The 27868-nt window shown below is 39.7% G+C and overlaps 4 protein-coding genes and 9 non-coding genes across 12 annotated transcripts in view; 9 read left to right on the top strand and 4 right to left on the bottom strand.

Moving 5' to 3' along the window:
* The window catches only part of LOC137489786 (uncharacterized), a 284916-nt gene that overhangs the window by 45127 nt on the left and 211921 nt on the right, over positions 1 to 27868 (bottom strand). The gene's annotated exons all lie outside the window — the stretch shown is intronic.
* Positions 1 to 27868, top strand: part of LOC137489914 (uncharacterized) — a 171963-nt gene that overhangs the window by 77077 nt on the left and 67018 nt on the right.
* Positions 1199 to 3758, top strand: LOC137490823 (uncharacterized). Its single transcript, XM_073948719.1, has 4 exons — positions 1199 to 1316; positions 1822 to 2312; positions 2431 to 2758; positions 2876 to 3758. The coding sequence occupies exons 2-4, from the start codon at positions 1936 to 1938 to the stop codon at positions 3674 to 3676; spliced, it is 1506 nt and encodes a 501-aa protein (XP_073804820.1). The 5' UTR covers positions 1199 to 1316; positions 1822 to 1935; the 3' UTR covers positions 3677 to 3758.
* On the top strand, positions 3765 to 6188 carry LOC101886820 (uncharacterized). The gene is made up of 3 exons (XM_021475555.3): positions 3765 to 3908; positions 4365 to 4762; positions 4947 to 6188. Exons 2-3 carry the CDS (start codon positions 4421 to 4423, stop codon positions 6156 to 6158), a joined length of 1554 nt encoding a protein of 517 aa, XP_021331230.1. The 5' UTR covers positions 3765 to 3908; positions 4365 to 4420; the 3' UTR covers positions 6159 to 6188.
* trnav-aac (transfer RNA valine (anticodon AAC)) lies at positions 9284 to 9356 on the top strand. Its single transcript has one exon. It is a non-coding gene; the product is annotated as a tRNA-Val (tRNA).
* Positions 9461 to 9533, top strand: trnav-cac (transfer RNA valine (anticodon CAC)). Its single transcript has one exon. It is a non-coding gene; the product is annotated as a tRNA-Val (tRNA).
* Positions 10612 to 10694, bottom strand: trnal-cag (transfer RNA leucine (anticodon CAG)). The gene has a single exon. It is a non-coding gene; the product is annotated as a tRNA-Leu (tRNA).
* On the top strand, positions 11285 to 11357 carry trnav-uac (transfer RNA valine (anticodon UAC)). Its single transcript has one exon. It is a non-coding gene; the product is annotated as a tRNA-Val (tRNA).
* On the top strand, positions 11462 to 11534 carry trnav-cac (transfer RNA valine (anticodon CAC)). Its single transcript has one exon. It is a non-coding gene; the product is annotated as a tRNA-Val (tRNA).
* On the bottom strand, positions 12614 to 12696 carry trnal-cag (transfer RNA leucine (anticodon CAG)). Its single transcript has one exon. It is a non-coding gene; the product is annotated as a tRNA-Leu (tRNA).
* trnav-uac (transfer RNA valine (anticodon UAC)) lies at positions 13287 to 13359 on the top strand. The gene has a single exon. It is a non-coding gene; the product is annotated as a tRNA-Val (tRNA).
* Positions 13464 to 13536, top strand: trnav-cac (transfer RNA valine (anticodon CAC)). The gene has a single exon. It is a non-coding gene; the product is annotated as a tRNA-Val (tRNA).
* trnal-aag (transfer RNA leucine (anticodon AAG)) lies at positions 18808 to 18889 on the bottom strand. Its single transcript has one exon. It is a non-coding gene; the product is annotated as a tRNA-Leu (tRNA).

The following is a 27868-nucleotide window of genomic DNA, read 5'->3' as shown; positions in this document are numbered from 1 at the left end:
CGGAGGTATCTTTTCTGTTTCCACTTCTCATTAATTAAATTAATACCTGCAACTAAGCAAAATATCTATTCCATGAGGCCATTCTTCCAGATTTATAATAAAACATTTATCAGAACTAATTTCAGACAAATAGATTTCTCTATTTATTGACTTCCCAACTTTATTGCAATAGTACAAACATTTTGTAAAGTTTGTATTACAGCAGTTGGAATGTCTTATTAAATGAGTTCAAGGGTGAAGAGCCCAACTAAACCAGCCCCTCACTCCATTACGGTGACACAAAAAACACCTTAATTTCTGTTGGATCTCAATGAGAATTGTATGGAAGTCAAATCAGTCAGTAATAAGTGTGTGTCTGCTGTTGTTTGTGGAGTTGTTTAATGATCCTCTGCTGAGACTGAAGCTGTTTTATTTTATTTGATTTTATTTAATGTTGTAACTCAAGTCACTGTTTTTGTTTCTTGTTTATTTTCTTCAGTAATTGTGATTATAAACAGCAGGTGGTCATCAGAATGGTGGTGTCTGAATTCACTCATTAGTGTTCATTAAAACTGTCAGGTGAACTATATTAGTTAACTAGTGTATGAAATAGTGAACAAGGACACAAAGTGTGATTTCAAACACAGACTTCAAAACATCGAATCTGAACTCTATTAGCTCACAGTTTTCTGCAGTTGGTTACTTTCTCGAAAACAAAAATGTTACCCAGAAAGCACTGTTTTTAACAGAATATTACTGTTTTAGTGAAAAAACATTATTTTACCGTAGAATCTGACCGTTTTTTAACAGCAATTTTTTACAGTGTAGAAGACCATCACAGGTTGACGTTCAGCCCAGTTCAGCAGTGTGTGGTGCTTCTACACCAAGCACGGCTGTAAGTATTGTCATAATCCACATAGCTTTCGGAGAGAATTTGGTATAAGCATTTGTTTTACGTAAATTCGAATTTTTATTAAGTACAGTCACATTAAATCTCAATAAAACATCTCTGTAGTATTCTTTTAGTGCATAAAAACATATATATTAAAAATAAGCACCATTCTTTAAACTTTTTGTTCTGCATAGAAGCGCTGTGACAAAATTTTACAGTTTAGCAGCAATCATTCATTTCCAATGTATTTTATACATTAATGTTCAAATAAAGTAATGGTTGCAAAAAATTCTGATTAGTTAATGTTACTTATAGATATATATTTACAAAATGCACTTTGTTATACTGCTTGTTTGTACAGACTCAGGACCTTCAAGTTTCTGCCCCCGTCCTCACATCCACTGCGGCAGTGACCAGTTCCACAGAGCCGTCCAGCATTGTCTCAGTAAGTAATTTCATATTTTCTGTCCAAAAAAAGGTAATTTGGTTTGCATATTTGCTGCCCCAGCTGAATTCACACAAAGTGGTTTTAAGACCAGCCAATTAAATTGACTTGATGTTAATTAACTAAGCTTGATATATGTATAAATGTTAACAAAATAAAGAGAGGAAAAAATAAAGCAAATAGTCACAAAAATTACGCCTTCTGTTGTTGATATTTTATGTTCACAGTAGTAAAAGAAAAGAAAATGGATGGAAAAGAACTAGAGAGGAAAAAGAGAAATAACTATATTGGAAATACTTTTGCTTCTTTAAAGAAAATGTTTATTGGTGAAATTCTATTCATGATTTTTGGAACTGAAAAACATAATAAGGTATTTAAAAACAATCACTTAAAATCAAAGATATTTAGATTATAATCATGATAACATCATGTGAGGATACTCACTCAAATATGTAAGGTGCATTTACATTACCAGACTAAAGGTTTGATCTATTTTCCTTCACAGACTGCACCTTCTGGGTCATTGTTGCAAGCTCCATCAGCTGTTCCACTTCTGCGCCTTTGGGCTGAAACCTTGCCACCAGAGGACCACAAGTGGATTGCCAGCAGGCTTTTTAAAATGGGGTCCAAAGGAAAGCCAGAGCTTCGAGACAACCTCCAGCTCTGGTATTACCCTCCACAGCCTGCACTTACATACAATCAGGCTCCAGCTCCAGACAGATTTTTCTGTCATTCACTTTTGCTGAGGATGCCATACAAGCTGTGGAGGGTCAAAGTCCTTTGCCCTAATCCTGCATGTGGACAGCATCAGCTGACAGGTGGAGGTCTGCACAAAAGGGCACGGCAGGTTCTGGACATCGACAGGATGTACAACATGGTTACAGAAACCCTCATCTGTACCAAGTGCAAAGCCTCGCATGTGTCCTGGAGTCAGACTGTCTTGCAGCAGCTGGATCTTGGCCATCGCTCAGAGTTTTGGGTCATTCTCACACAGAAGTGAGTAATTGAACACCTTTATTCCTCGTGGAGTTGTTAACCTATCATCACACATATATGAAAATACATTACAAATTATATATATGTATGTTTATATTAATATTCTTCTGTTCCTAAGGTACGCCTGTGATATAAGAGTCATTCGCCTACTGCGTGAGCGTGGACTAGGCAACAGCCCCACAAGGGTCATCAAACAACTGAAGGAAAACCACAGTGAAGAGTGGCTCCAGCGTCTAGCCCGCTACACCACTCAGTGTGTGGATTTCCTCAGTGGACCTGGGGTGTTGCCGATCACCTTCCAGGAGCCCCCAGCATCTACAGTTGTGCCAAGCTGCAAGTGGCTCCTCACTGTCTACAGCCAGGACATCTTGACAAGGTTGAATGAAATCCATGCCAGGATAACATCGACCCATGGGTCCATCTTGAAGATGGATTCAACTAAAAAGGTTAGTGGATATTCATCAATTTATAATTTCTTTTTTATATTCCAGCATTGGTAAAAACCCTTTGTGTAGTCTGCTTGATCTGACGATACACCATGGTTCTTCTCTTGTCTAATCTAGATCACAAAAAAGCTGGCCGGGACAGCAAAAGGAACAGGACTCTGGCTCACCTCTGTTGGCAATGAGTTTGGTCAGGTGCTGATAAGTGTGCTCACTGCCCAGGAAGGAGCAGGACTGGACAGGATGGTGGATGGGCTGGTCAGAAGATACCAGGAGGCTGGTGTGGATCCACCTGCTGTTTTGTATGTGGACTGTGGGTTCTGCACTGATGTGGGTGAGACCAAACTCAAAGCCAGGTTCAGAGGATGGCCGAAGTTGACTGTGAAATTGGACATCTGGCACTTTATGCGCAGGATTGCTGTGGGATGTACAACTGATGCTCATCAACTGTATCCCATCTTCATGTCATGGATCTCTGCGTGCATTTTTGAATGGGATGCGGCTGATGTTTCTTTGCTACGCCAAGCAAAGCGAGCACTGTTGATGTCCCAGGGTTGGCCTGCGTTGACAGATGCTGATGTCAACAAGCATCTCACCAGGGAGGAGCTGGCTCTCCATTGCCGGAGGAGGACCCATGGGAAGGAGACTACCATCCTTCTCCTTGAACAGCTTCTTACTGAGCTCATGAGCAACAAGGGCAATGACTCGCTGGGCGTTCCTCTTTTAGACAAGGAAAGGATGGAGCACATCTGGAGTGTCCAAAAAAAGCATATAAAATGCATTCAGGACCCCCCTGGTGTCGCGCTCTATACTGAAACGGGGAGCATAGCTAGGGAGGTGTTCTGCTACGGACCTACAGATGTGCCAGGGGCTCCACGTCTCTCTCATCTTTGTGTGTTTGTTTTTTTAATTAAGTCCTAAACATTGTTTTTAATATTTACAGGGTACAGCGCAAATAGTCTGAACTTTCAGATTTATTTGCTGGAGGGACTAAACAGGTGGAACCAGGACTGGGAGGCTGCTTCCTTGGCATCTGAACCATCAGCTTTACACAGCTACACAGGGGAACTTGTTCACTGTGTAAACTGCAACTTTGAAAAGCTGTTTGGGAGAAATGTGGTGCCCAACTTTTGTCCGCCTGCACGTTACACTGGTAAGAGATTTTGCTATTGTTAATAAGCCTGCAATTTCTGTGTTCTCTCCATCTACTGTATCCAGTTTGATACAGTAGGTCAATGTTCATGAGCTTTGTGCTGTGAAATCTTTACTTGTCTTTAAATATTTGTATGAACAAATGTATTGTTTTATGACTATTTACTGAAGTAAAGCAAGATACAAAATTATTATTACATTATTATTACATGTCATTATCAAACATAATGCTACAAGCTTTGAGGGAAATTTATTTCTCTGTATTCGTTGTATTTCCATTACATTTCATTAGATGTTTTGTCCAGAATATTCATTATGTTTTGGATCTCTGATTAAAATGTATGTTTTTGTTTGTTTCTTCCTTGACGTTGAGCTTTTAAAACTACTTGCTACTTCAACACCCAATCAAACATGGCTCTTAAAATTTGTTTATTTATGTTTCATTTATTTTTTTCAGGTGAGCTCATTGGAGTGCAGTATCTGTTCCAGCAGACTGGTCAGGCACTGCAGAACATGAACCCAGACTGTGAGCAGACTGCTGAGCTCATTGAGGATCTCAATGTGGATGAGCGAGAAGAAGATGAGGGCTTCTGTGACATCAGTGAGGATCACACTATTGTTGATCCGGAGGCTGCTCTGTCACCATCCTCCTCCACATTGAGATCGGGTTCCTCCACTGCAGTCACCAGTAGTGTCGCTTCTTTGCCCGTCTCCACATGCCCTGCACTGGTCCCTGACCCACCTGCGCAGCCTGAAGAACCAATTTCACCTGTGCCCTTAGAGCCAGAAGAGGCTATGGAAGATGATGACGAAGATAATGATGATGACGACGATGATGATGGTGATGAAGAGACTGTAAGTCCCACTAATTTCTGTCTTTACAATGATCTAGTTTAATTTTAAAATAAAGTGTAAATTCAAACACGCATCAGGTTTATTTCCGTAGTGCAGCTTCAACATGATAACAGAAACAATTATGGAATTATGCATTGAACAATTTAATGTGCTATTTTTTTTTTTTTTGTTGTGCTTTCATCAGGCTGTTGACTACCAAAATATTCCGGGCTTCCAGCATGTGGACAGGCTGGCTGAATATCTGGTTGAGCTTCGGACCCACAAAAGCCTCAGCCTCACCAACCAGGAGGCCAACGAGATTATTGGTCTTTGGCAAAGCCTGCATGACCAAGACAAGAAGCGCGTGGTGTATGCAGCTCGACACCAGAAGCGACTGCTGAGTGGGCGATTTAAAACACCCAAGAAGCCCACTCACACCCCTGGCATGGAGAGCGCTATCAGATGTGTGCTGGGTGCAAGCAGTGCTCCTGCTCAGTGGCCTGACTGTTGCCGTCTTGTGGAGACCATCTTTATTAGGCTTTGTACCATCCACCCTAGTCCCAAGCGAAAAGGCAGGGGAACCCTTTCAAGATGGTCTCTGATCCTGCAAGACTACCGCAGGATTAGGCAACTCGTACTGGGCAACAGCTTGGTAATGGGAGGTACATCCATGCAGCTGGTTGAGGTAAACCAGAATACCCTGATTCAGTGGTTTAATAACAGACAGAAGAAGCAGGAGCTGTCTGTGCTGCTTCAGGGTATTCAGTTGCCTCAACCCCTCCCAGAAGCCCAGGAACCTCTCCCAGTTGCCAAAAGTCTTCGGACAGAGCCAGACCAACCAGGAGAGCAGCACCAGTATGTGTTGCCAGAGAGCACAGCAGGTCAGGCAAGGCAGACATCTGTTGGACGACCCCCACTCAGACCCAATGCACCAGTACAGACCCAGGTCATATTTACACCACCAGCACCTGGAGCATCGCTGCAGATGGTACCCAACATATACATCCCAGCTACACCAGGGTACCAGGGTATGCCGATGTTTCAGGGTGTACCAATGTTCCAGGCTGTGCCAATGGTCCAGGGAATCCCTATGGCCCAGGGTATCCCGATGATGCAAGGAGTGCAGATAGCCCAGGGTATCCCAATGGTGCAGGGGATGCCACTCAGACAGCCACCACTTCAGCCAACAATGTCCAGTACCAGCTCACAGCCTGCTGCATCACCGTCCACATCTGGAGCCATTCCCAAAAGACCGTACCATAGAACTGTTCAAGCGAACACTTGTAAAAAGTGTGGGCAGTTCAAAACAAATGCCACAGGCCATAGCCAACTCAGGGGCAGGGTGTACTGCCCACAGACTGAAACTTTAACTAAAGAAGAGTGGCTAGAGGAAATGAAAAGGACCAACCCAAAATAATGTGTTTGTTTGTTTGTGTATGTATATAGTGTAATAGTTATTCAGTTTATTCAATTTCACTTGCTGTTAGTTTATATTTTTATTTAACATTTTCTTTAAATAGTGTATTTATTTTGTTGACATTTTTTTTGACTTTTATATTATTTATGTGTGTGTGTGTGTGTGTGTGTGTGTGTGTGTGTGTGTGTGTGTATAGTGTTTACAGTTTATAACCATAATAATTCAATTTATTCTATTTCACTTGTTTTTTTGCACATTTTACTTTTTAATAATTTATTTTGTTAACATTTTATTTAACTTATTTATTATTTATATATGTGTGTGTATTTATATAGTTTATAACCATAATAGTTCTACAGTTTATTCTATTTCACTTGTTGTTGGTTTCTATTTTATTGCGCATTTTATTTAAATAGTGTATTTATTTTGTTAACATTTTATTTAATTTATTATTTATATATGTGTGTGTGTGTGTGTGTGTGTACAGAGTGTATAAAGTTTACAACCATAATAGATCTTCAATTTATACTATTTCACTTGTTGGTTTCTATTTTATTTCACATTTTATAAAAATAATTTATTTTGTTAACATTTTATTTAACTGTTTATTATTTATGTGTATGTCTATAGTTTATACACTTTATAACCATAATAGTTCTTCAATTACCTTGTTTGATTCTGTTTTATTGCACTTTTTATTTGAAGTTTATTTATTTTGTTGACATTTTATTTAACTTATTTATTATTTATATGTGTGTGTATGTATAAAGTGTATACAGGTTACAACCATAATAGTTAAATTTATTCTATTTCACTTATTGTTGGTTTCTAAATTTATTTAACATTTTATTTAATTTGTTAATTTTGTATTTATTCTGTTAATATTTAACATTTAATTTTTAAGAATTTTTATTCCATGTTCATTACTGTTTTGTTGACCATTGTTAAATAAATATTGCATTAATAAATGTCCTTGACTTTTAAGTCCACTTTGTGTCGGTTTCTGTTTGTATTTAACGTTTTATTAACATTGTTTATTTATATTGTTAATACTGTATTATTAATAAATAATTTATTATTTTTACATTTTCTACTCTATATTCATTACTGTTCTGTTGACAATTGTTAGATAAATAATGCATATATAAATAACTGACTACTTGACTTTTAATTCCATATACACTATGCACACTATAAACACACACATATATATATATGTATATGTGTGTGTGTGTGTGTGTGCGTGTGTGTGTACACTATATACTCTATGACATTTCTATAGATCATTTGTACATCAAAATACAGAACAATAATAACCATAAGCATAACAATGCTACAACAACTACTAAATAGTGACACATTCAAGTTAGTATGCTTTATTTTTCATGAAAGAATGTCAAAAAACACAAGAATAAAGCGCTTAGGCATATTTTATTTACCTTGGAGCATTACACATTTAAACAGTTAGTTTATTGAGTAATAATTAACCAATAACAATAAAGCGTCTTTAGCTGGATTCGAACCCCGGTCTTGGTGAGCACCTGCAATAGAAATCAATTTAACTCAAATTGCGTTGTTTTAACACAGAACAGTATCACTATGCGTGACGTAAAGCAGGTGCAGGGAAGGCGTGTCCGGGAAGCTTAGAATTCGCCCTTTCCTTTCTTCGTTTTTTCCCCCTCTTCTTCCCTTTTTCTCTTTCTTTCTTCCCCCCTTTCTTCCCTTCTTCCCCTTCTTTGTTGGACGATTGTTCCCCAGCTTGAACGCAGCGCCTTAGACCGCTCGGCCATCCTGACATGCAAACTTGGCATAAGCTGTCTCCTGGGAGCCACAGCGCAGTACCGTGACATGGAATGTGGTGTTTCACAGCTTGCCCAGCTCCGGCTGTCCAGCTCATTGGCGCAGCAGGCAGCTAAGCTGTGCTCGCCTCCGGGGGCTGCGCCTGGTTTCAATAGCCAACACTTGACAGCTGTCATTGCTTACGGCCACACCACCCTGAGGGCGCTATAGAGCAAACAGGAAGTGAGTTGGCAGCAGTAAGGAGAGAAAGGCTCTCCCCATTTTGTTTGTCTACCTTTTTGTTTATTGACCTTGAGCGTCTTTGTTGGTTTGTTTTGTTTTTGTCTTTAAAAACCACCTAACAGCAGCATTTCGCTGACTTGAGGGTGGTTATGTTGTGTGTTTTATTTTTAATCATGGACAGATTACCCGGCAACGACATGGAAATGGAGGGACTTGCACGAAAGGATAAAGAAAATGGGCTGGATGATAGACGAAGAGATAAAGAAAATGGACTTGACAACAGACAAAGAGATAAATAAAATGAAGAGCCCGGCCAACGAAGAGGTGAAAAAGGTAAGGATAAGCAAGAGATACAAAGAAGAGTATGCACAAAGAAAGCAACAGTAACTGTAGACGTAGAAATGTAAAAGATGCAAGAAGATTTGATATAATCAAAGCAGTCACGGAGCTGATTGGAGAAGGAAGAATTCTGGCGGTGAGACCCAAACAAACAAGGGAGTATGAAGTAACAATGGAGACTGAAGATGACACCGAAATTTTAATAGACAATGGATTGACAATTAAAGGAGTGAAATCTGAAGTACGGACGTTACAAAACACAGACTATGTTGTTTCGTTCAAGCATCTGCCTGTTTACCTAGCTGATGAAGAAATTTTAAGCAAGCTAGAGGGATAGGGAGTTTTCCCCATATCTAAAATTAAAAGAAGATTGTATCCAGGCACAAACATAGAAGATGGAACAAGGTTTGTAAAAAACAGATTTCCAGAAGAGACGGTCTCCTTACCATACAGTACCAAAATCGAGACGGCGGAAGGGCCACAGCACTTTAGAGTCATGCACACCAATCAGGTAAAAACCTGTCGACTATGCATGAGCTCAGAAAATGTGATGAAGGAACGCCCAGAATTCAGGTGCTTCAAATGTGACGAAAGGGGACATTTTGCAAGGACCTGTACAGCTGTGTTGGGCCCGGATTGTAAATTGGCCCTAATACCTGCAGGGAGCTTGTCAGGCTGAGTTGGCTTTGTCCGCTTGATTGACAAACGCGTACACCTTGTTTTATCCTTGCAGGCCTAACTTCGCTGGTGCAAGCACTTGTGGGGTTTCTGTAGCGTAGTGGTCATCACGTTCGCCTAACATGCGAAAGGTCCTAGGTTCGAAACCGAGCAGAAACAGTATTCTTCTTTTGGCGAAAAAATAATAGCATCCACTGCCGCGCTAGCAATGATCGTCGACAGGCACCCAATCAAAAAGGCTTATCTGCTTGTTGTGCCTGTAGGTTTCCGTAGTGTAGTGGTTATCACGTTCGCCTCACACGTGAAAGGTCCCCAGTTCGAAACTGGGTGGAAACAACCTCTGGCTTTTATGACAATAGTCAAATCAGGCTTCTGTTGAGTACTGACATTCACTGAAAAGATTCTTTCTGCTGAGCGGTGTGAGGCTAGAAGTTTGAATTTAACTCAGTGTTTACCGCCCCTCGCGGTGTCGCAAACTTGCGTAGAATCTGATTTCTTTTAGCTTTATGTTGTGCATGAGCAGGTGGCCAGTTCGTTTGCTGGCCCTCCACGGTGCAGACCGTACAAGACAGCTCTATAAAAAAAGTCTATAAATACTTGAAGCAGCACTGGCCTATTGGTTTTCGTAGTGTAGTTTTTTTTATCATGTTTGCATTACACGCTAAATGTCTCCTGTTCGAAACTGGGCGGAAGCATACAATTAGCGAACACTTTTGTCCAAAGCGACATACAATAGTGGAGGTATTCAACAAGACGAGGCAATGCATATGAAAAAGGGCTATTTATTCCAAGTAATTTGTTTGTGTTCAGAGAATTTAGTGCTGGAGTAGGAGTTTCGTTTTCTTTAGAGAGAGGGATATTCACCGGGGTTCGGGTGTACTCCGAAAAGATGGGTGTTAGCTGTCGTTTGAAGGACACCAGTGTATCCGTAATCCGAGTGGGAATGGGAAGGTGATTCCTCCAGCGTAGAACATTGAATGAAAACATTGCGGAAAGTGACTTTCAGTCTCTCTGCGATGGCACCACAAGACAGTGCTCTCACCCTAACCGGAGGCTCCTGTGGCTATCACGATGGCTTTACAAGCGGAGGGTCTCCTGTTAGAAACTGTGCGGAAACGTTCAGATTTGCTTTTACGCACATTCTCCATTGGCTCTCTGCTCACTGGATGATCAACGATACAAGAGCGTGGATCTGTCAAATGTCATGACTTGACGTTGTACGAGGATTTGACGAAAAAATGCCCTGCAAACCTTAAAAATCAACGCCATCCCAGGACAATTCTTTTGATCCCCTTTCGGTGCACTTGCATTAAAGCCCGCGTGATGCGGCGCTTGGTCAGTGTTACTCTATCATTCGGACATGGTGGCAGAGAGTTAAAGACTTCAGGCTGAGCGCACTGCCGCAGATTCGGTTTGTCAGAAGTGGGAATCGAACCCACGCCGCCAGGGGAGACTGCGACCTGAACGCAGCGCCTTAGACCGCTCGGCCATCCTGACATGCAAACTTGGCAGGAGCTGTCTCGTGGGAGCCACAGCGCAGTACCATGACATGGAATGTGGTGTTTCACAGCTTGCCCAGCTCATTGGCGCAGCAGGCAGCTAAGCTGTGCTCGCCTCCGGGGGCTGCGCCTGGTTTCAATAGCCAACACTTGACAGCTGTCATTGCTTACGGCCACACCACCCTGAGGGCGCTATAGAGCAAACAGGAAGTGAGTTGGCAGCAGTAAGGAGAGAAACCAGAAGATTTCCAGAAGAGACGGCCTCCTTACCATACAGTACCAAAATCGAGACGGCGGAAGGGCCACAGCACTTTAGAGTCATGCACACCAATCAGGTAAAAACCTATCGACTATGCATGAGCTCAGAAAATGTGATGAAGGAACGCCCAGAATTCATGTGCTTCAAATGTGACGAAAGGGGACATTTTGCAAGGACCTGTACAGCTGTGTTGGGCCTGGATTGTAAATTGGCCCTAATACCTGCAGGGAGCTTGTCACGCTGAGTTGGCTTTGTCCGCTTGATTGACAAACGCGTACACCTTGTTTTATCCTTGCAGGCCTAACTTAGCTGGTGCAAGCACTTGTGGGGTTTCTGTAGTGTAGTGGTCATCACGATTGCCTTACACGCGAAAGGTCCTCGGTTCGAAACCGAGCAGAAACAGTGTTCTTCTTTTGGCTAAAAAATAATAGCATCCACTGCCGCACTAGCAATGATCATCGACAGGCACCCAATCAAAAAGGCTTATCTGCTTGTTGTGCCTGTAGGTTTCCGTAGTGTAGTGGTTATCACATTCGCCTCACACGTGAAAGGTCCCCAGTTCGAAACTGGGTGGAAACAACCTCTGGCTTTTATGACAATAGTCAAATCAGGCTTCTGTTGAGTACTGATGTTCACTGAAAAGATTCTTTCTGCTGAGCGGTGTGAGGCTAGAAGTTTGAATTTAACTCAGTGTTTACCTCCCCTCGCGGTGTCGCAAACTTGCGTAAAATCTGATTTCTTTTAGCTTTATGTTGTGCATGAGCAGGTGGCCAGTGCATTTGCTGGCCCTCCACGGTGCAGACCGTACAAGACAGCTCTATAAAAAAAGTCTATAAATACTTGAAGCAGCACTGGCCTATTGGTTTTCGTAGTGTAGTTTTTTTTTATCATGTTTGCATTACACGCTAAATGTCTCCTGTTCGAAACTGGGCGGAAGCATACAATTAGCGAACACTTTTGTCCAAAGCGACATACAATAGTGGAGGTATTCAACAAGACGAGGCAATGCATATGAAAAAGGGCTATTTATTCCAAGTAATTTGTTTGTGTTCAGAGAATTTAGTGCTGGAGTAGGAGTTTCGTTTTCTTTAGAGAGAGGGATATTCACCGGGGTTCGGGTGTACTCCGAAGAGATGGGTGTTAGCTGTCGTTTGAAGGACACCAGTGTATCCGTAATCCGAGTGGGAATGGGAAGGTGATTCCACCAGCGTAGAACATTGAATGAAAACATTGCGGAAAGTGACTTTCAGTCTCTCTGCGATGGCACCACAAGACAGTGCTCTCACCCTAACCGGAGGCTCCTGTGGCTATCACGATGGCTTTACAAGCGGAGGGTCTCCTGTTAGAAACTGTGCGGAAACGTTCAGATTTGCTTTTACGCACATTCTCCATTGGCTCTCTGCTCACTGGATGATCAACGATACAAGAGCGTGGATCTGTCAAATGTCATGACTTGACGTTGTACGAGGATTTGACGAAAAAATGCCCTGCAAACCTTAAAAATCAACGCCATCCCAGGACAATTCTTTTGATCCCCTTTCGGTGCACTTGCATTAAAGCCCGCGTGATGCGGCGCTTGGTCAGTGTTACTCTATCATTCGGACATGGTGGCAGAGAGTTAAAGACTTCAGGCTGAGCGCACTGCCGCAGGTTCGGTTTGTCAGAAGTGGGAATCGAACCCACGCCGCCAGGGGAGACTGCGACCTGAACGCAGCGCCTTAGACCGCTCGGCCATCCTGACATGCAAACTTGGCAGGAGCTGTCTCGTGGGAGCCACAGCGCAGTACCATGACATGGAATGTGGTGTTTCACAGCTTGCCCAGCTCATTGGCGCAGCAGGCAGCTAAGCTGTGCTCGCCTCCGGGGGCTGCGCCTGGTTTCAATAGCCAACACTTGACAGCTGTCATTGCTTACGGCCACACCACCCTGAGGGCGCTATAGAGCAAACAGGAAGTGAGTTGGCAGCAGTAAGGAGAGAAACCAGAAGATTTCCAGAAGAGACGGCCTCCTTACCATACAGTACCAAAATCGAGACGGCGGAAGGGCCACAGCACTTTAGAGTCATGCACACCAATCAGGTAAAAACCTATCGACTATGCATGAGCTCAGAAAATGTGATGAAGGAACGCCCAGAATTCATGTGCTTCAAATGTGACGAAAGGGGACATTTTGCAAGGACCTGTACAGCTGTGTTGGGCCTGGATTGTAAATTGGCCCTAATACCTGCAGGGAGCTTGTCACGCTGAGTTGGCTTTGTCCGCTTGATTGACAAACGCGTACACCTTGTTTTATCCTTGCAGGCCTAACTTAGCTGGTGCAAGCACTTGTGGGGTTTCTGTAGTGTAGTGGTCATCACGATTGCCTTACACGCGAAAGGTCCTCGGTTCGAAACCGAGCAGAAACAGTGTTCTTCTTTTGGCTAAAAAATAATAGCATCCACTGCCGCACTAGCAATGATCATCGACAGGCACCCAATCAAAAAGGCTTATCTGCTTGTTGTGCCTGTAGGTTTCCGTAGTGTAGTGGTTATCACATTCGCCTCACACGTGAAAGGTCCCCAGTTCGAAACTGGGTGGAAACAACCTCTGGCTTTTATGACAATAGTCAAATCAGGCTTCTGTTGAGTACTGATGTTCACTGAAAAGATTCTTTCTGCTGAGCGGTGTGAGGCTAGAAGTTTGAATTTAACTCAGTGTTTACCTCCCCTCGCGGTGTCGCAAACTTGCGTAAAATCTGATTTCTTTTAGCTTTATGTTGTGCATGAGCAGGTGGCCAGTGCATTTGCTGGCCCTCCACGGTGCAGACCGTACAAGACAGCTCTATAAAAAAAGTCTATAAATACTTGAAGCAGCACTGGCCTATTGGTTTTCGTAGTGTAGTTTTTTTTTATCATGTTTGCATTACACGCTAAATGTCTCCTGTTCGAAACTGGGCGGAAGCATACAACTAGCGAACACTTTTGTCCAAAGCGACATACAATAGTGGAGGTATTCAACAAGACGAGGCAATGCATATGAAAAAGGGCTATTTATTCCAAGTAATTTGTTTGTGTTCAGAGAATTTAGTGCTGGAGTAGGAGTTTCGTTTTCTTTAGAGAGAGGGATATTCACCGGGGTTCGGGTGTACTCCGAAGAGATGGGTGTTAGCTGTCGTTTGAAGGACACCAGTGTATCCGTAATCCGAGTGGGAATGGGAAGGTGATTCCACCAGCGTAGAACATTGAATGAAAACATTGCGGAAAGTGACTTTCAGTCTCTCTGCGATGGCACCACAAGACAGTGCTCTCACCCTAACCGGAGGCTCCTGTGGCTATCACGATGGCTTTACAAGCGGAGGGTCTCCTGTTAGAAACTGTGCGGAAACGTTCAGATTTGCTTTTACGCACATTCTCCATTGGCTCTCTGCTCACTGGATGATCAACGATACAAGGGCGTGGATCTGTCAAATGTCATGACTTGACGTTGTACGAGGATTTGACGAAAAAATGCCCTGCAAACCTTAAAAATCAACGCCATCCCAGGACAATTCTTTTGATCCCCTTTCGGTGCACTTGCATTAAAGCCCGCGTGATGCGGCGCTTGGTCAGTGTTACTGTATCATTCGGACATGGTGGCAGAGAGTTAAAGACTTCAGCCTGAGCGCACTGCCGCAGGTTCGGTTTGTCAGAAGTGGGAATCGAACCCACGCCTCCAGGGGAGACTGCGACCTGAACGCCAGCTGCTGAAGGATTGTCCATCAATATTTCACAAATGTTGAAGATGAGAGCCAATCAGAGGGATTCGCTCCAACATTGTAGCCAATCACGGTGCAGCATCTCAACATTTGCAGCCAATCGCTGACTGTAATTCTCAACATTTTCAACATTTGACCAATCAGAGTCGAGGCAATGTTAAAGCCGGGGAAGGAACTTTTCCAAGATTCACCGCTAGGTGTGTAGTCAGACAGGCTAGTCAGATGTCAATCAATTTTTCGAACTGAGCCGAAGGTACACGAAAGAAAAAACGGGGTCCTCTGGAGGCGGGTCAGAGGTCAAAAAAGTTCCTTGACCTTCAGTGATTTTCGACAAACAGCATCATTTGACAGAGCACAGCATCGTTTTGTTTAAAGTATAGGACTTTTTTCCGATTATGATTTCTTAAAAAGGTAAGAAAATCTTCATAATTGCACATATTTATGTTTTAGTGTGTTGTATTTCAAATTTGGATACTTTAATCTAAAACCGTTTAATTTCTAGGAGAAAAAATGTCTGGAAAATCTCATAAAGCCATGTCAGACTGGATTTCACGTCTGAAAAAGTTTGCCAGCACAGGAGTTTGGCCATTAAATGAGGGCAACAGGCCAGCTCCTCGACAAAAAGGTGGCATGAGATTTATCAAAGGGTGTGTATTTCGTTTACATGATATAACGTTTGTTGAAATTTGCTTAACAGAGTAACGTTAACTTGTTAGGCTTCAGTACATTCAGTACAGTATCTGTGTAAAACATGTCATACTTGTTTTTAAATAATAATGTGTTTTAAATTGCATGTATTTTGAGATTTACATCAAATAATTTACTATAGTTTGACCGTTTATGGGAGAGATTTGAAAAGGTGGGGGAATGGATTTTGTGTAGAATACAGCATGTGATTTAAAGGCCTGGAATGTTCCTTTCCAGTTCCCCTTATTCTTTTTCTTATAGAGGTAAAGTTGGTTTTATATTCGGATATTCAGACATTCTCCTTAATAATATCATTTCAGAAAAATATTCTTTGCAAATTCTAAATAGGAAAATCATATTAGCAGACAATGATTAGTGATTATAAAAGTACAGCATTGTTCACAGTGAATTAGATAGTGTTAATGTTGTTTTCAAATCATACTTGCATGCTAATTCCGATCGAATATTCAAAGTAATATGGTAAACAATATAGAGACTTCTAAATGAACGAATGTGCGAATATAAAACCAACTTTACCTCTTATCTTTTTCTTTTTGAAGATACAAACTGTACAACTACATATTAGATAAATATTACACACATTCTAGAAACAGTGGTAAATTAATTTACAGAGCTATTGTGTGCTTTATTAAAGGAGTCATTGAGTTGAATTTCTTGTTTAGTTATAAAAGTTTTTTGTATTGTGTAAAATTATTTATTATAATTTTCATAATTTTTTCAGATTGAGAAATGCCCATTGCAATCTCGTGGGCTGAAATGCACATGTGGTTTTCACATTTAAAAGGTACATTTATGAATCAATATGTGTTTATTATTTACTAAAATGGCTTTCTTTCTTCATGATTATATGTATTTTTGTGATTATTTTTAGCAGAGTACTGCTTCTGCTGCTCCAGCACAAACGGTGCAACAACCTGCCCCTACTGTACCTGCTCAGGAGGTGATGGAGAAGAGACAACTTAGGGCCCAGCCCCTGTACTCCACCAGTGGCATCAAAGATTTCACCGGACCAACCAGGAGAGCAGCACCAGTACGTGTTGGCAGAGAGTACAGCAGGTCAGGCAAGGCAGAGGCAGACATCTGTTATGCGACCCCCACTCAGACCCAAGGCACCAGCACTGACCCAGGTCATCAGGTCATATTTACACCACCAGCACCTGGAGCATCGCTGCAGATGGTACCCAACATTTAAATCCTGGCTACACCAGGGTACCAGGGTGTGATGATGTTTCAGGGTGTACCAATGTTCCAGGCTGTGCCAATAGTCCAGGGAATCCCTATGGCCCAGGGTATCCCGATGATGCAAGGAGTGCTGATGGCTCAGGGTATCCCAATGGTGCAGGGGATGCCACTCAGACAGCCACCACTTCAGCCAACAATGTCCAGTACCAGCTCACAGCCTGCTGCATCACCGTCCATATCTGGAGCCATTCCCAAAAGACCGTACCATAGAACTGTTCAAGCGAACACTTGTAAAAAGTGTGGGCAGTTCAAAACAAATGCCACAGGCCATAGCCAACTCAGGGGCAGGGTGTACTGCCCACAGACTGAAACTTTAACCAAAGAAGAGTGGCTAGAGGAAATGAAAAGGACCAATCCAAAATAATGTGTTTGTTTGTGTATGTATATAGTGTAATAGTTCTTAAGTTCATTCAATTTCACTTGCTGTTAGTTTATAATTTTATTTCACATTTTCTTTAAATAGTGTGTTTATTTTGTTTACATTTTATTTAACTTTTATATTATGTATGTATGTGTGTGTGTGTATAGTGTTTACAGTTTATAACCATAATAATTCAATTTATTCTATTTCACTTGTTGTTTTTTTGCACATTTTACTTTTTAATAATTTATTTTGTTAACATTTTATTTAACTTATTTATATATGTGTGTGTATTTATATAGTTTATAACCATAATAGTTCTACAGTTTATTCTATTGCACTTGTTGTTGGTTTCTATTTTATTTCACATTTTATAAAAATAATTTATTTTGTTAACATTTTATTTAACTGTTTATTATTGATGTGTATGTCTATAGTTTATACAGTTTATAACCATAATAGTTCTTCAATTACCTTGTTTGATTCTGTTTTATTGCACTTTTTATTTAAATAGTTTATTTATTTTGTTGACATTTTATTTAACTTATTTATTATTTATATGTGTGTGTATGTATAAAGTGTATACAGGTTACAACCATAATAGGTAAATTTATTCTATTTCACTTATTGTTGGTTTCTAAATTTATTTAACATTTTATTAACATTGTTTATTTATATTGTTAATACTGTATTATTAATAACTAATTTATTATTTTTATATTTTCTACTCTATATTCATTACTGTTCTGTTGACAATTGTTAGATAAATAATGCATATATAAATAACTGACTACTTGACTTTTAATTCCATATACACTATGCACACTATATATACACACACACACACATATATATATATATATATATATGTATATATGTGTGTGTGTGTGTGTGTGTGTGTACACTATATACTCTATGAGATTTCTATAGATCATTTGTACATCAAAATACAGAACAATAATAACCATAAGCATAACAATGCTACAACAACTACTAAATAGTGACACATTCAAGTTAGTATGCTTTATTTTTCATGAAAGAATGTCAAAAAACACAAGAATAAAGCGCTTAGGCATATTTTATTTACCTTGGAGCATTACACATTTAAACAGTTAGTTTATTGAGTAATAATTAACCAATAACAATAAAGCATCTTTAGCTGGATTCGAACCCCGGTCTTGGTGAGCAACTGCAATAGAAATCAATGTAACTCAAATTGCGTTGTTTTAACACAGAACAGTATCACTATGCGTGACGTAAAGCAGGTGCAGGGAAGGCGTGTCCGGGAAGCTTAGAATTCGCCCTTTCCTTTCTTCGTTTTTTCCCCCTCTTCTTCCCTTTTTCTCTTTCTTTCTTCCCCCCTTTCTTCCCTTCTTCCCCTTCTTTGTTGGACGATTGATCCCCAGCTTTTAACCAGCGCCTTGGACCGCTCGGCCACGCTACTTTGTCAAACTGCTTTTTCTGAGCACTTTTCGCACCAACTTGTTTCAAGTAGAGCAACAGCGCTTGGAAATCAATTCAATTTGGCCATGCATACTAGAGCTCCTCCACAAAGAAAGAGACTGGATCCTAAATCCATCGCCTTAGACCCCTCGGCCACGCTACCCCAGATGGCTCTATGCAGTGGTCCCTTTTCTGCCCAATTTTACAGAAATAGAACAGCAGAGAGGATGCAGAGCTTACTAATTATGCCCTTCAACTTTGGCCAAGGAGTCTACATTTGGATGTGAGCGGAAGCATGCAGTATCACTTTGCAAGTCTGTTTGCTCAAGCAGAGAGGTCATTCTCAAGCATGCTAAAAGGACTGCATGGCAGCGATGGGATTCGAACCCATGCCTCCGAAGAGACTGGAGCCTTAATCCAGCGCCTTAGACCGCTCGGCCACACTACCTTATAAAGCTGCTTTTTCTGAGCACTTTTCGCACCAACTTGTTTCAAGTAGAGCAACAGCACTTGGAAATCAATTAAATTTGGCCATGCATAGTAGAGCTCCTCCACAAAGAAAGAGACTGGAGACTAAATACAGCGCCTTAGACCCCTCGTCCACGCTACCCCAGATGCCTCTATGCAGTGGTCCCTTTACTGCCCAATTTTACGGAAGCAAAACAACAGACAGAACGCAGAGCTTACTAATTATGCCCTTCAACTTTGGCCAAGGAGTCTACATTTGGATGTGAGCGGAAGCATGCAGTATCACTTTGCAAGTCTGTTTGCTCAAGCAGAGAGGTCATTCTCAAGCATGCTAAAAGGACTGCATGGCAGCGGTGGGATTCGAACCCATGCCTCCGAAGAGACTGGAGCCTTAATCCAGCACCTTAGACCGCTCGGCCACAGTACCTTGTCAAGCTGCTTTTTCTGAGCACTTTTCGCACCAACTTGTTTCAAGTAGAGCAACAGCGCTTGGAAATCAATTCAATTTGGCCTTGCATACTAAAGCTCCTCCACAAAGAAAGAGACTGGAGCCTAAATCCTTGCCTTAGACCGCTCGGCCATGCTACCCCAGATGGCTCTATGCAGTGGTCCCTTTTCTGCCCAATTTTACAGAAACAGAACAGCAGAGAGGATGCAGAGCTTACTAATTATGCCCTTCAACTTTGGCCAAGGAGTCTACATTTGGATGTGAGCGGAAGCATGCAGTATCACTTTGCAAGTCTGTTTGCTCAAGCTGAGAGGTCATTCTCAAGCATCCAAAAAGGACTGCCTGGCAGCGATGGGATTCGAACCCATGCCCCCGAAGAGACTGGAGCCTGAACGCCAGCTGCCGAAGGATAGTCCGACAATATTTCACAAATGTTGAAGATGAGAGCCAATCGGAGCGATTCGCTCCAACATTGTAGCCAATCACGTTGCAGCGCTTCAACATTTGCAGCAAATCGCGGACCGGAATTCTAAACATTTTCAACATTTGACCAATCAGAGTCGAGACAATGTTGAAGGGGGGGAGGAACCGTTCCAAGAATCACTGCTAGGTGTGCAGTCAAACAGGTTAGTCAGATGTCAATCAATTTTCCGAACTGAGCCGAAGGTACACGAAGGAATGACGCGGTCCTCTGGAGGCAGGTCAGAGGTCAAAAAAGTTCATTGACCATCAGTGATATTCAACGAACAGCATCATTCGACAGAGCACAGCATCGTTTTGCTTACAGTAAAGAATTTTTTCCGATAGTGATTTCTTAAAAAAGGTAGGAAAAACTACACAATTGCACAAATTAATGTTTTAGTGTGTTGTATTTCAAATTTGGATACTTTAATTCAAAACCGTTTAATTTATCGGAGAAAAATGTCTGGAAAATCTCATAAAGCCATGTCAGACGCTGACTGGATTTCACGTTTGAAAAAGTTTGCCAGCACAGGAGTTTGGCCATCAAATGAGGGCAACAGGCCAGCTCCTCGACAAAAAAAGTGGCATGAGATTAATCAAAGGGTGTGTATTTCGTTTACATGATATAACGTTTGTTGAAATTTGCTTAACAGAGTAACGTTAACTTGTTAGGCTTCAGTACATTCAGTACAGTATCTGTGTAAAACATGTCATACTTGTTTTTAATATTAAAGTGGAGCGAATAACTATGTATTTTGAGCTGTATTTATCATGTAACTATGTATTTATCATGTATTTTGAGATTTACGTCGAATATTTTAGTAAGTTTGACCGTTTATGAGAGAGATCTGAAAAGGTGGGGGAAGGGATTATGAGTACAGTATACAGCATGTGGTTTTAAGGCCTGAAATGTTCCTGTCCAGTTCCTCTTATTCTTCTTTTCGTTTTTGGAGATACAAACTGTACGATTACATATTAGACAAATATTAAACACATTCTAGAAACAGTGGTAAATTAATTTACAGAGCTATTGTGTGCTTTATTAAGGGAGTCATTGAGTAAAAATTCTTATTTAGTTATAAAAGTTTTTTGTATTGTATAAAATTATTTAATATATTTTTCATGATTTTTTCAGATTGAGAAATGCCCATTGCTATCTCGTGGGCAGAGGACTTTGCTTGGAGGTGTGCTGAAATGCACATGTGGTTTTCACACTCAAAAGGTACATTTTTGAGTCAATATGTGTTTATTTTTATTTACTAGAATGCCTTTCCTTTTTCATGATTATATGTATTTTTGTGATTTATTTTCAGCAGAGTACTGCTTCTGCTGCTCCAGCACAAACGGTGCAACAACCTGCCCCTACTGTACCTGCTCAGGAGGTGATGGAGACGAGACAACTTGAGGCCCAGCCCCAGCCCCCGTCTACTCCATCAGTGGCATCAAAGATTTCACCGCAATTGTCAATGGTACATTTTTTTAAAAATCAAAAGAAATGACAATTTCAGTGTTTCAAGTGTTCAAGGTGTTCAAAGTTCAGTTCAAAGTTCAAACATAGGAGAGAAAAGAACAAAAAGCAATAAAAAAGGTGAGGTGTTGCTAGAGCCCTGCTTCTTTTCACACCTCTTGCACAGTGGGGGGTAGCAGACACTTGCTGATTGGTCGGTTTGAGTTTCTGTGATCTGGATTAAATTACATGGTCAGGTCATGGTCAGGGTCACAGTTTTTAAAGCTACATTTTAACCTCTTGTCTTCAGATAATGATACATACACTGTAAAAAAATGCTGTTAAAAAACGGTCAGATTCTATGGTAAAATAATGTTTTTTCACTAAAACAGTAATATTCTGTTAAAAACAGTGCTTTCTGGGTAACATTTTTGTTTTCGAGAAAGTAACCAACTGCAGAAAACTGTGATCTAACAGAGTTCAGATTCAATGTTTTGAAGTCTGTGTTTGAAATCACGATTTGTGTCCTTGTTCACTATTTCATACACTAGTTAACTAATATAGTTCACCTGACAGTTTTAATGAACACTAATGAGTGAATTCAGACACTGATGAACACCTGCTGTTAATAATTACAATTACTGAAGAAAATAAACAAGAAACACAAACAGTGACTTGAGTTACAACATTAAATAAAATCAAATAAAACAGCTTCAGTCTCAGCAGAGGATCATTAAACAACTCCACAAACAACAGCAGACACACACTTATTACTGACTGATTTGACTTCCATACTATTCTCATTGAGATCCAACAGAAATTAAGGTGTTTTTTGTGTCACCGTAATGGAGTGAGGGGCTGGTTTAGTTGGGCTCTTCACCCTTGAACTTATTAATTCAGACTCTCCAATTACTATAATAAAGAGGTAACAAAGTGCTTGTATTATAGCAATAAAGTTGGAAAGTCAAAAAATAGAGAAATCTATTTGTCTGAAATTAGATCTGATAAATGTTTTGTTATAAATCTGGAAGTAGGGCCACATTCAATAGATTTTATGCTTAGTCGCAGGTATAAATTTAATTAATGAGAAGTGGAAACAGAAAATATCTCCGTAATTACTTAACAGTTAAGAAATAACATACAAAAACAGTTCAGTTATGACAAATACACACTCAGACCTCATGAATCTGACCTTGTATCTCAACAATGGTAACATCTCAAATGTTTCATGCTGCAATGCATGCTGGGAGTGGCACGGTACAGATATCCCAGCATGCATTGCGCTATAAATAAATGTTGTATAATGGAAAACAGTTTTCTTTATTTGTGTTTGATTCTGCTGTTGTTTATGTTTAGACTGAGAGTTGAGAGTTGCCTGTTTGTGAGTTAAACTGTTAATTTTGTTAGTTGTCACCATTATTGAGGTTCATACGCTGATTATTGATGTCTCTTTGAGTGCAAATTACACCATAGAGCAGTGTTATTGTCCAAGATATTCTTAAAAACTTCCAGAAATCATTGCCATATATAGACATATAATGTAAAACAATAGATTTAACATTGAATAGGAACAGTACATTTTATTATACTAAATGAGAACAGACTCTGCCATTTAATAGCAACATGAACATCACCAGATCTTATTTAGGTTTTTGGCTGGCTTGCCACAACAAAAAAGCTTTTTGAACAAAGATCTTAACAATTGCAGCAGCCAAGATATATAAATGTTAAAAATGACAGGGCTAAGAGCCCAACTAAAGCAAACTCTGTTCTCCATGATGGTGACGTAAAACTTTAACTTTTTCTCAATAAGAACTTTAGTAAGTTATACAAAAATACATGTATTAAGTAATAAGTGTAGCTGGTGATGATGTTTGCAGAGTTGTTTAATCATCCGCTGATCATTTAAATGATTTAATCATTTGTTGTTCTTCAGGTTATTTCATTATAAAGCTGTGACTAAAGTTTTGTATGTTCTGTTCTTGTTTTTTCCCTTCAGTATTTCTTCATTTGTTCATTGTTAATCCTCAATTATCATTTAATTAGTCAGTTAATTAATGAATTTACTTCAGCTTTGCTCCATGTTTCTTGAACACTCAGTAGTGTGGACACTTCAATAAAAACTGAAGTATATGCTCTGGGGTTTAAAGGGTTAAAGGTGTGAGAGGTAAAAACACAGTGTAAAAATGTATTTTAACAGTAATATACTGTTAATTTACACAACGGAAGTAGACTGTAAAAAAACAGTATATTGCTGGCAACCACAGCTGCCAGTAGATTACTGTTAAATCAAGGAAAAAACAGTATTTTACTGTAAAACCTGAAGCTAATTTCTTCTGTGTGTCACCGTTGTGGAGGAGAGTAGAGCCAGTGTTAGAGTTAAAGATGAACAATGAACTGCTGATGTTATTCTGCATGTTTCTCTATTTAAAGATAGCGGCTGTTTAGTGGCTGATGCAGTCAGAATCTCTCTGGTAGTTCCAGATTTACATGTATGTGTGCTGTTGTGAAATATAAGACATTAGAGTTAAACCGAATTTTTCTAATTAACTAAAATAAGTTATCATTATAAGTATGCTTCTAAGCATATATAGCACATTACTTCATAAACTCATTCAGCAGTTGACCAAGTTGAGGCAGTTGCTTTCAGTGAGCAAAATGAGTTCACTTGAGTATTGTGTAAATCAATGTAGTCCATGTATTTTTACAGCAACATACTGTAAAATAACAGTACATTGCTGGCAACTGCAGCTGCCAGTATATTACTGTTTTTTAACGGGACAATTTTTAACAGTGTAATAAACACTAATAGTAAATACTTTGTTTTGATTTTAAGTGTCAGCTAAAATTTGTACTTTTTCTAAACAACGAGTCTGAGGTATTATCTTGAAAAAGTACTTATTTAAAAAAAAAAAAAAAAAAATATATATATATATATATATATATATATATATATATATATATATATATATATATATATATATATATATATATATATATTTGCTACCACAGGTATGATAATATTTTTTCTTCTGGGAGAAAGTCTTATTTGTTTTATTTCGAAAACATTTTTCAAGGTCAATATTATGAGCCTCTTTAAGCTTTTTTTTTTTTTTTTTTTTTTTTTTGGCATAGTCTACAAAACAAACCATCGTTATACAATAACTTGCCTAATTACCCTAACCTGCCTAGTTAACCTAATTTACCTAGTTAAACCTTCAAATGTCACTTTAAGTGGTATAAAAGTGTCTTGAAGAATATCTAGTCTAATATAATTTACTGTCATCAGGGCAAAGACAAAATAAATCAGTTATTAGAAATGAGTTATTAAAATTTTGATGTTTAAAAATTGTGCTAAACAAATCTTCTCTCCATTAAACAGAAATTGGGGGAAAAAAATAAACAAGCGGGCTAATAAATCAGACTTCAACTGTATATAACACATAGTGTGATTTTGTAATATACAATGTATGTTTTTGTTGAAATGCATGATGTAATAATAGTACAATAATACTGTATATAACATAATGCAATACTTTATTCCTTTGGTATTAAAAAAATATTTGTTTGCATATTGCTCCTTGATCCAGAAAACTATATTTTTAATCAAAGCCTAACGTGTCACATTTATTTGCAATGAACCAGTTTTCTAATGAAAGGTTCAGGAGACCCCGGAGAACTTTTTTTTAACATTAACAGATGTGTGTGTGTTGAGCATTAGTTTAGACAATGTTAGCACCTGTCAGCTTTAATTGTGGGGAAAACTGGATAATTTTGAGCTTTTGTCAGCTAATTTCAGCTTCCGGATTTAAAATGATTTTAGGGGCGGGATCAAAATCGGCGACGTAGCGCAGAACTGCAAGTACAATGATGACGCGTCGGTTTCTCATTATTATTCATAGCGGAGTTTTCTTATCCTATGAGAAGAGCCGGCTGCTTAATTATTCATGAGACCTGCCAGACCTGCCAGTGTCAAGCCCGAGCTGAGAGACACGGAAACCACGGCACAGTATTTAGCCGTTCATGAAGGCTCATATGCGTTTGTTTCCATCATTCATGGGGTTTGTTGCATGCTTTCCCCCGCGATCTTGTCAGGGCCGATCATACAGCAAAGCTGTGTGTGTGCTGCTAGCATTTTTGTCGGGAGAGCAGCACGAGAATTGGAGAATGGCGGACGCTGTCTTTTATCAGGAGTTCGTTCACATTCAGACACATCGCCGTGCTGCTGTGTTTGCCTAAATCCTCCAGATTACCAGCAGGGTTAATGGTTAAAATAGAAGGGTCAGGAGACCTGCTGCACTGAGTCTGCTGGATACGGGGAATGAGAAGTCCTCATTTATAGTGTTTATATGAACACGATTATCTTTATAATGATATAAATTGTGGTTGTCTGTATATGAAATTACGAATAACAAATGTAGCAGGGCATTAAATCACTGTTCATTTCTTTGCATTTTAACTTTGTAAACTATAAACTCATGCGTCTCCTCTTTGTGTCTCATTTTGTGAGCTAAATGACAACAGCAGTTATTCGCTCCCCTTCTCCCATGCTGGCCACGCCCACTCCTGCCTGATGCTCGCGGAGCTCCACGCCCATTAATCATGCATCTTTTGAAAAAATTCTGAAGTAGACTTTAACCGAAAGAGGGGGGTGTCATGGCCCTTTAAATCTATTCTAACTTCTATCTTATTTCTACCTGTAAAAGTAGCAGAGGGTGGTAGTAAAAAACAGCTTGAACTTGAAACACTGTAGAGAAAACAAACTGATTGTACAACAGACATATAGAAATATAGTTTCTAATTGCTTGAAATGTAATGTGATATACACTAATGTTCAAAAAATTATTATTGTTAAAATATAAGAGCTTAATATTAATCATATTGTCACCGACTCGGTCCCGGTCATTCCCCTCGCTGGCCAGCAATACTGATTGCGCATACACCTGATCTGAATCTTGTTAACGACCCACGTACCTCATATAAGCCGCTCTCAAACACTCAGTCAGTGCGAAGTCTTGTTCAGCCCCGGCCAGCATTACTGAGCGTTATATCCAGCCTGATCTCCTGTGTACGACTCCAGCCTGTCTCTTACTTTGCTTCGCCTTCTGCCTGCCCTCGACCCAAGCCTGATACACGGACTCTGATTCTCGCTGCCTGCCTTTGACCCAAGCCTGATACACGGACTCTGATTCATGTCCACTGCTCTCTACTCATGCCTGGTAACTCGCTCTGTGTCTGTTCACCGTCATTCTTGATACCATTACTACTACTGTGGATGTGTGTGTGCACCCAGGTGCACATTGTGTGTTTGAGTGAAGTTGTGATTTAATAAATACTGCATAATGGATCCCTCCGTGTCAGTCTCCCTGTTACACATGTATAACAAGAATTCTATTGTGTTTGATTTGCTCAAATTAAGTCGATTTGAATAAATGATTCTTTATTTTTTTTATTTGCCTACATTATTATTTCACATTATTCCAGTTTTCACTAAATATTTGATCAAATAAATGTAGCCTTGATAAACATAATTAAAACATTAAAAAATACATTGAGCAGATCAAAACCAGAGCACTATTATTATTTTTTTCATTGACATAATAGACTATTTGGCAAACAAAGAGAAACCGGACCAGAGTCCAAGTAAAGCAGCTACTGGTCTCCTCAATGGTGACAGCTTAAACACAAAAAGGTTGGGTTTTTTTAATTGTTGTTGTAAAAAAATTACTAAATTCTTAATATTATCACTATATGTAATTTTGTAGAGTGTGGCAGAAATAAGGCCAAACAGGTTTTTAATAAGTAAAGCTGCTGTTTGTGGAGTTGCTTAATGATGCTCTGCTGAGATTTTGAAAGATTTGATGTGTTTTATTTAGTTTATTTTATGAACTGCTGTGACTGAAGGTAGATGTAGTTTTGTGTTTCTCTTCTCTGTTTGTGCTTGTTAACAGCAGGTGTTCATCATCAGTCCTCCAATCATCACTTAATTAACCCCATCATTGTCTCATTAACTTTAACTTTGCTGCTGAGTAAATTTTGCTCAATTTAGAGAGTCACCAAATATTCTCTGAACTGAGTAAATTTTACTCTGATTTTACTGTGAAAATAGTAATACTTTTACTATTAGTAATTATTTTAAATTTCATTTAATTTAGAGTATGCATAATTGTGTTCTGTGGTGGGAATGGGATTATCCAGCCTGATCTCACGAGAAAACGTAAGTATTTTATGTTTTGCCAGTTAAGTGGCTAATTCGTATGAATTCGTACGAGTTCAGTCGTACGAAATTGTACGATTTTAAAAAGGAGGCGTGGCACCTGACCCCACCCCTAACCCCAACCGTCATTGGGGGATAAGCAAATTGAACTAAATTGTATGAATAAGATCATACTAATTCATACGAATTAGCCTCTAAATGAAAAAGTTACGAATTGCAGTGAGATTGTGTTGGATTATCCTATCTGACAAGCTTTAAGGGATTTATTATTGCATTTTTTAATGTTCTGTACCATAATATGCCTCGGGGACTCAAATGACACCGGATAGTAGGAATGACCCAGTTGGGTTTAGGCACTGGGTAGGATTAGGAATGTAGAATAAGA

This window comes from Danio rerio, chromosome 4, assembly GCF_049306965.1.
Source record: "Danio rerio strain Tuebingen ecotype United States chromosome 4, GRCz12tu, whole genome shotgun sequence".
Taxonomy (NCBI): Eukaryota; Metazoa; Chordata; class Actinopteri; order Cypriniformes; family Danionidae; genus Danio; species Danio rerio.
This window is presented reverse-complemented; position numbering and strand designations above follow the sequence as displayed.

What these genes read in the sequence shown, in the direction of transcription:
- LOC101886820 (XM_021475555.3), top strand. Translation starts at nt 4,421, where the DNA reads ATGAACCCAGACTGTGAGCAGACTGCTGAGCTCATTGAGGATCTCAAT. An exon ending in ATGATGGTGATGAAGAGACT is followed by an intron (nt 4,763 to 4,946) that starts GTAAGTCCCACT and finishes TGCTTTCATCAG; the next exon opens with GCTGTTGACTACCAAAATAT.
- LOC137490823 (XM_073948719.1), top strand. Translation starts at nt 1,936, where the DNA reads ATGGGGTCCAAAGGAAAGCCAGAGCTTCGAGACAACCTCCAGCTCTGG. An exon ending in TGGGTCATTCTCACACAGAA is followed by an intron (nt 2,313 to 2,430) that starts GTGAGTAATTGA and finishes TCTGTTCCTAAG; the next exon opens with GTACGCCTGTGATATAAGAG. An exon ending in AGATGGATTCAACTAAAAAG is followed by an intron (nt 2,759 to 2,875) that starts GTTAGTGGATAT and finishes TGTCTAATCTAG; the next exon opens with ATCACAAAAAAGCTGGCCGG.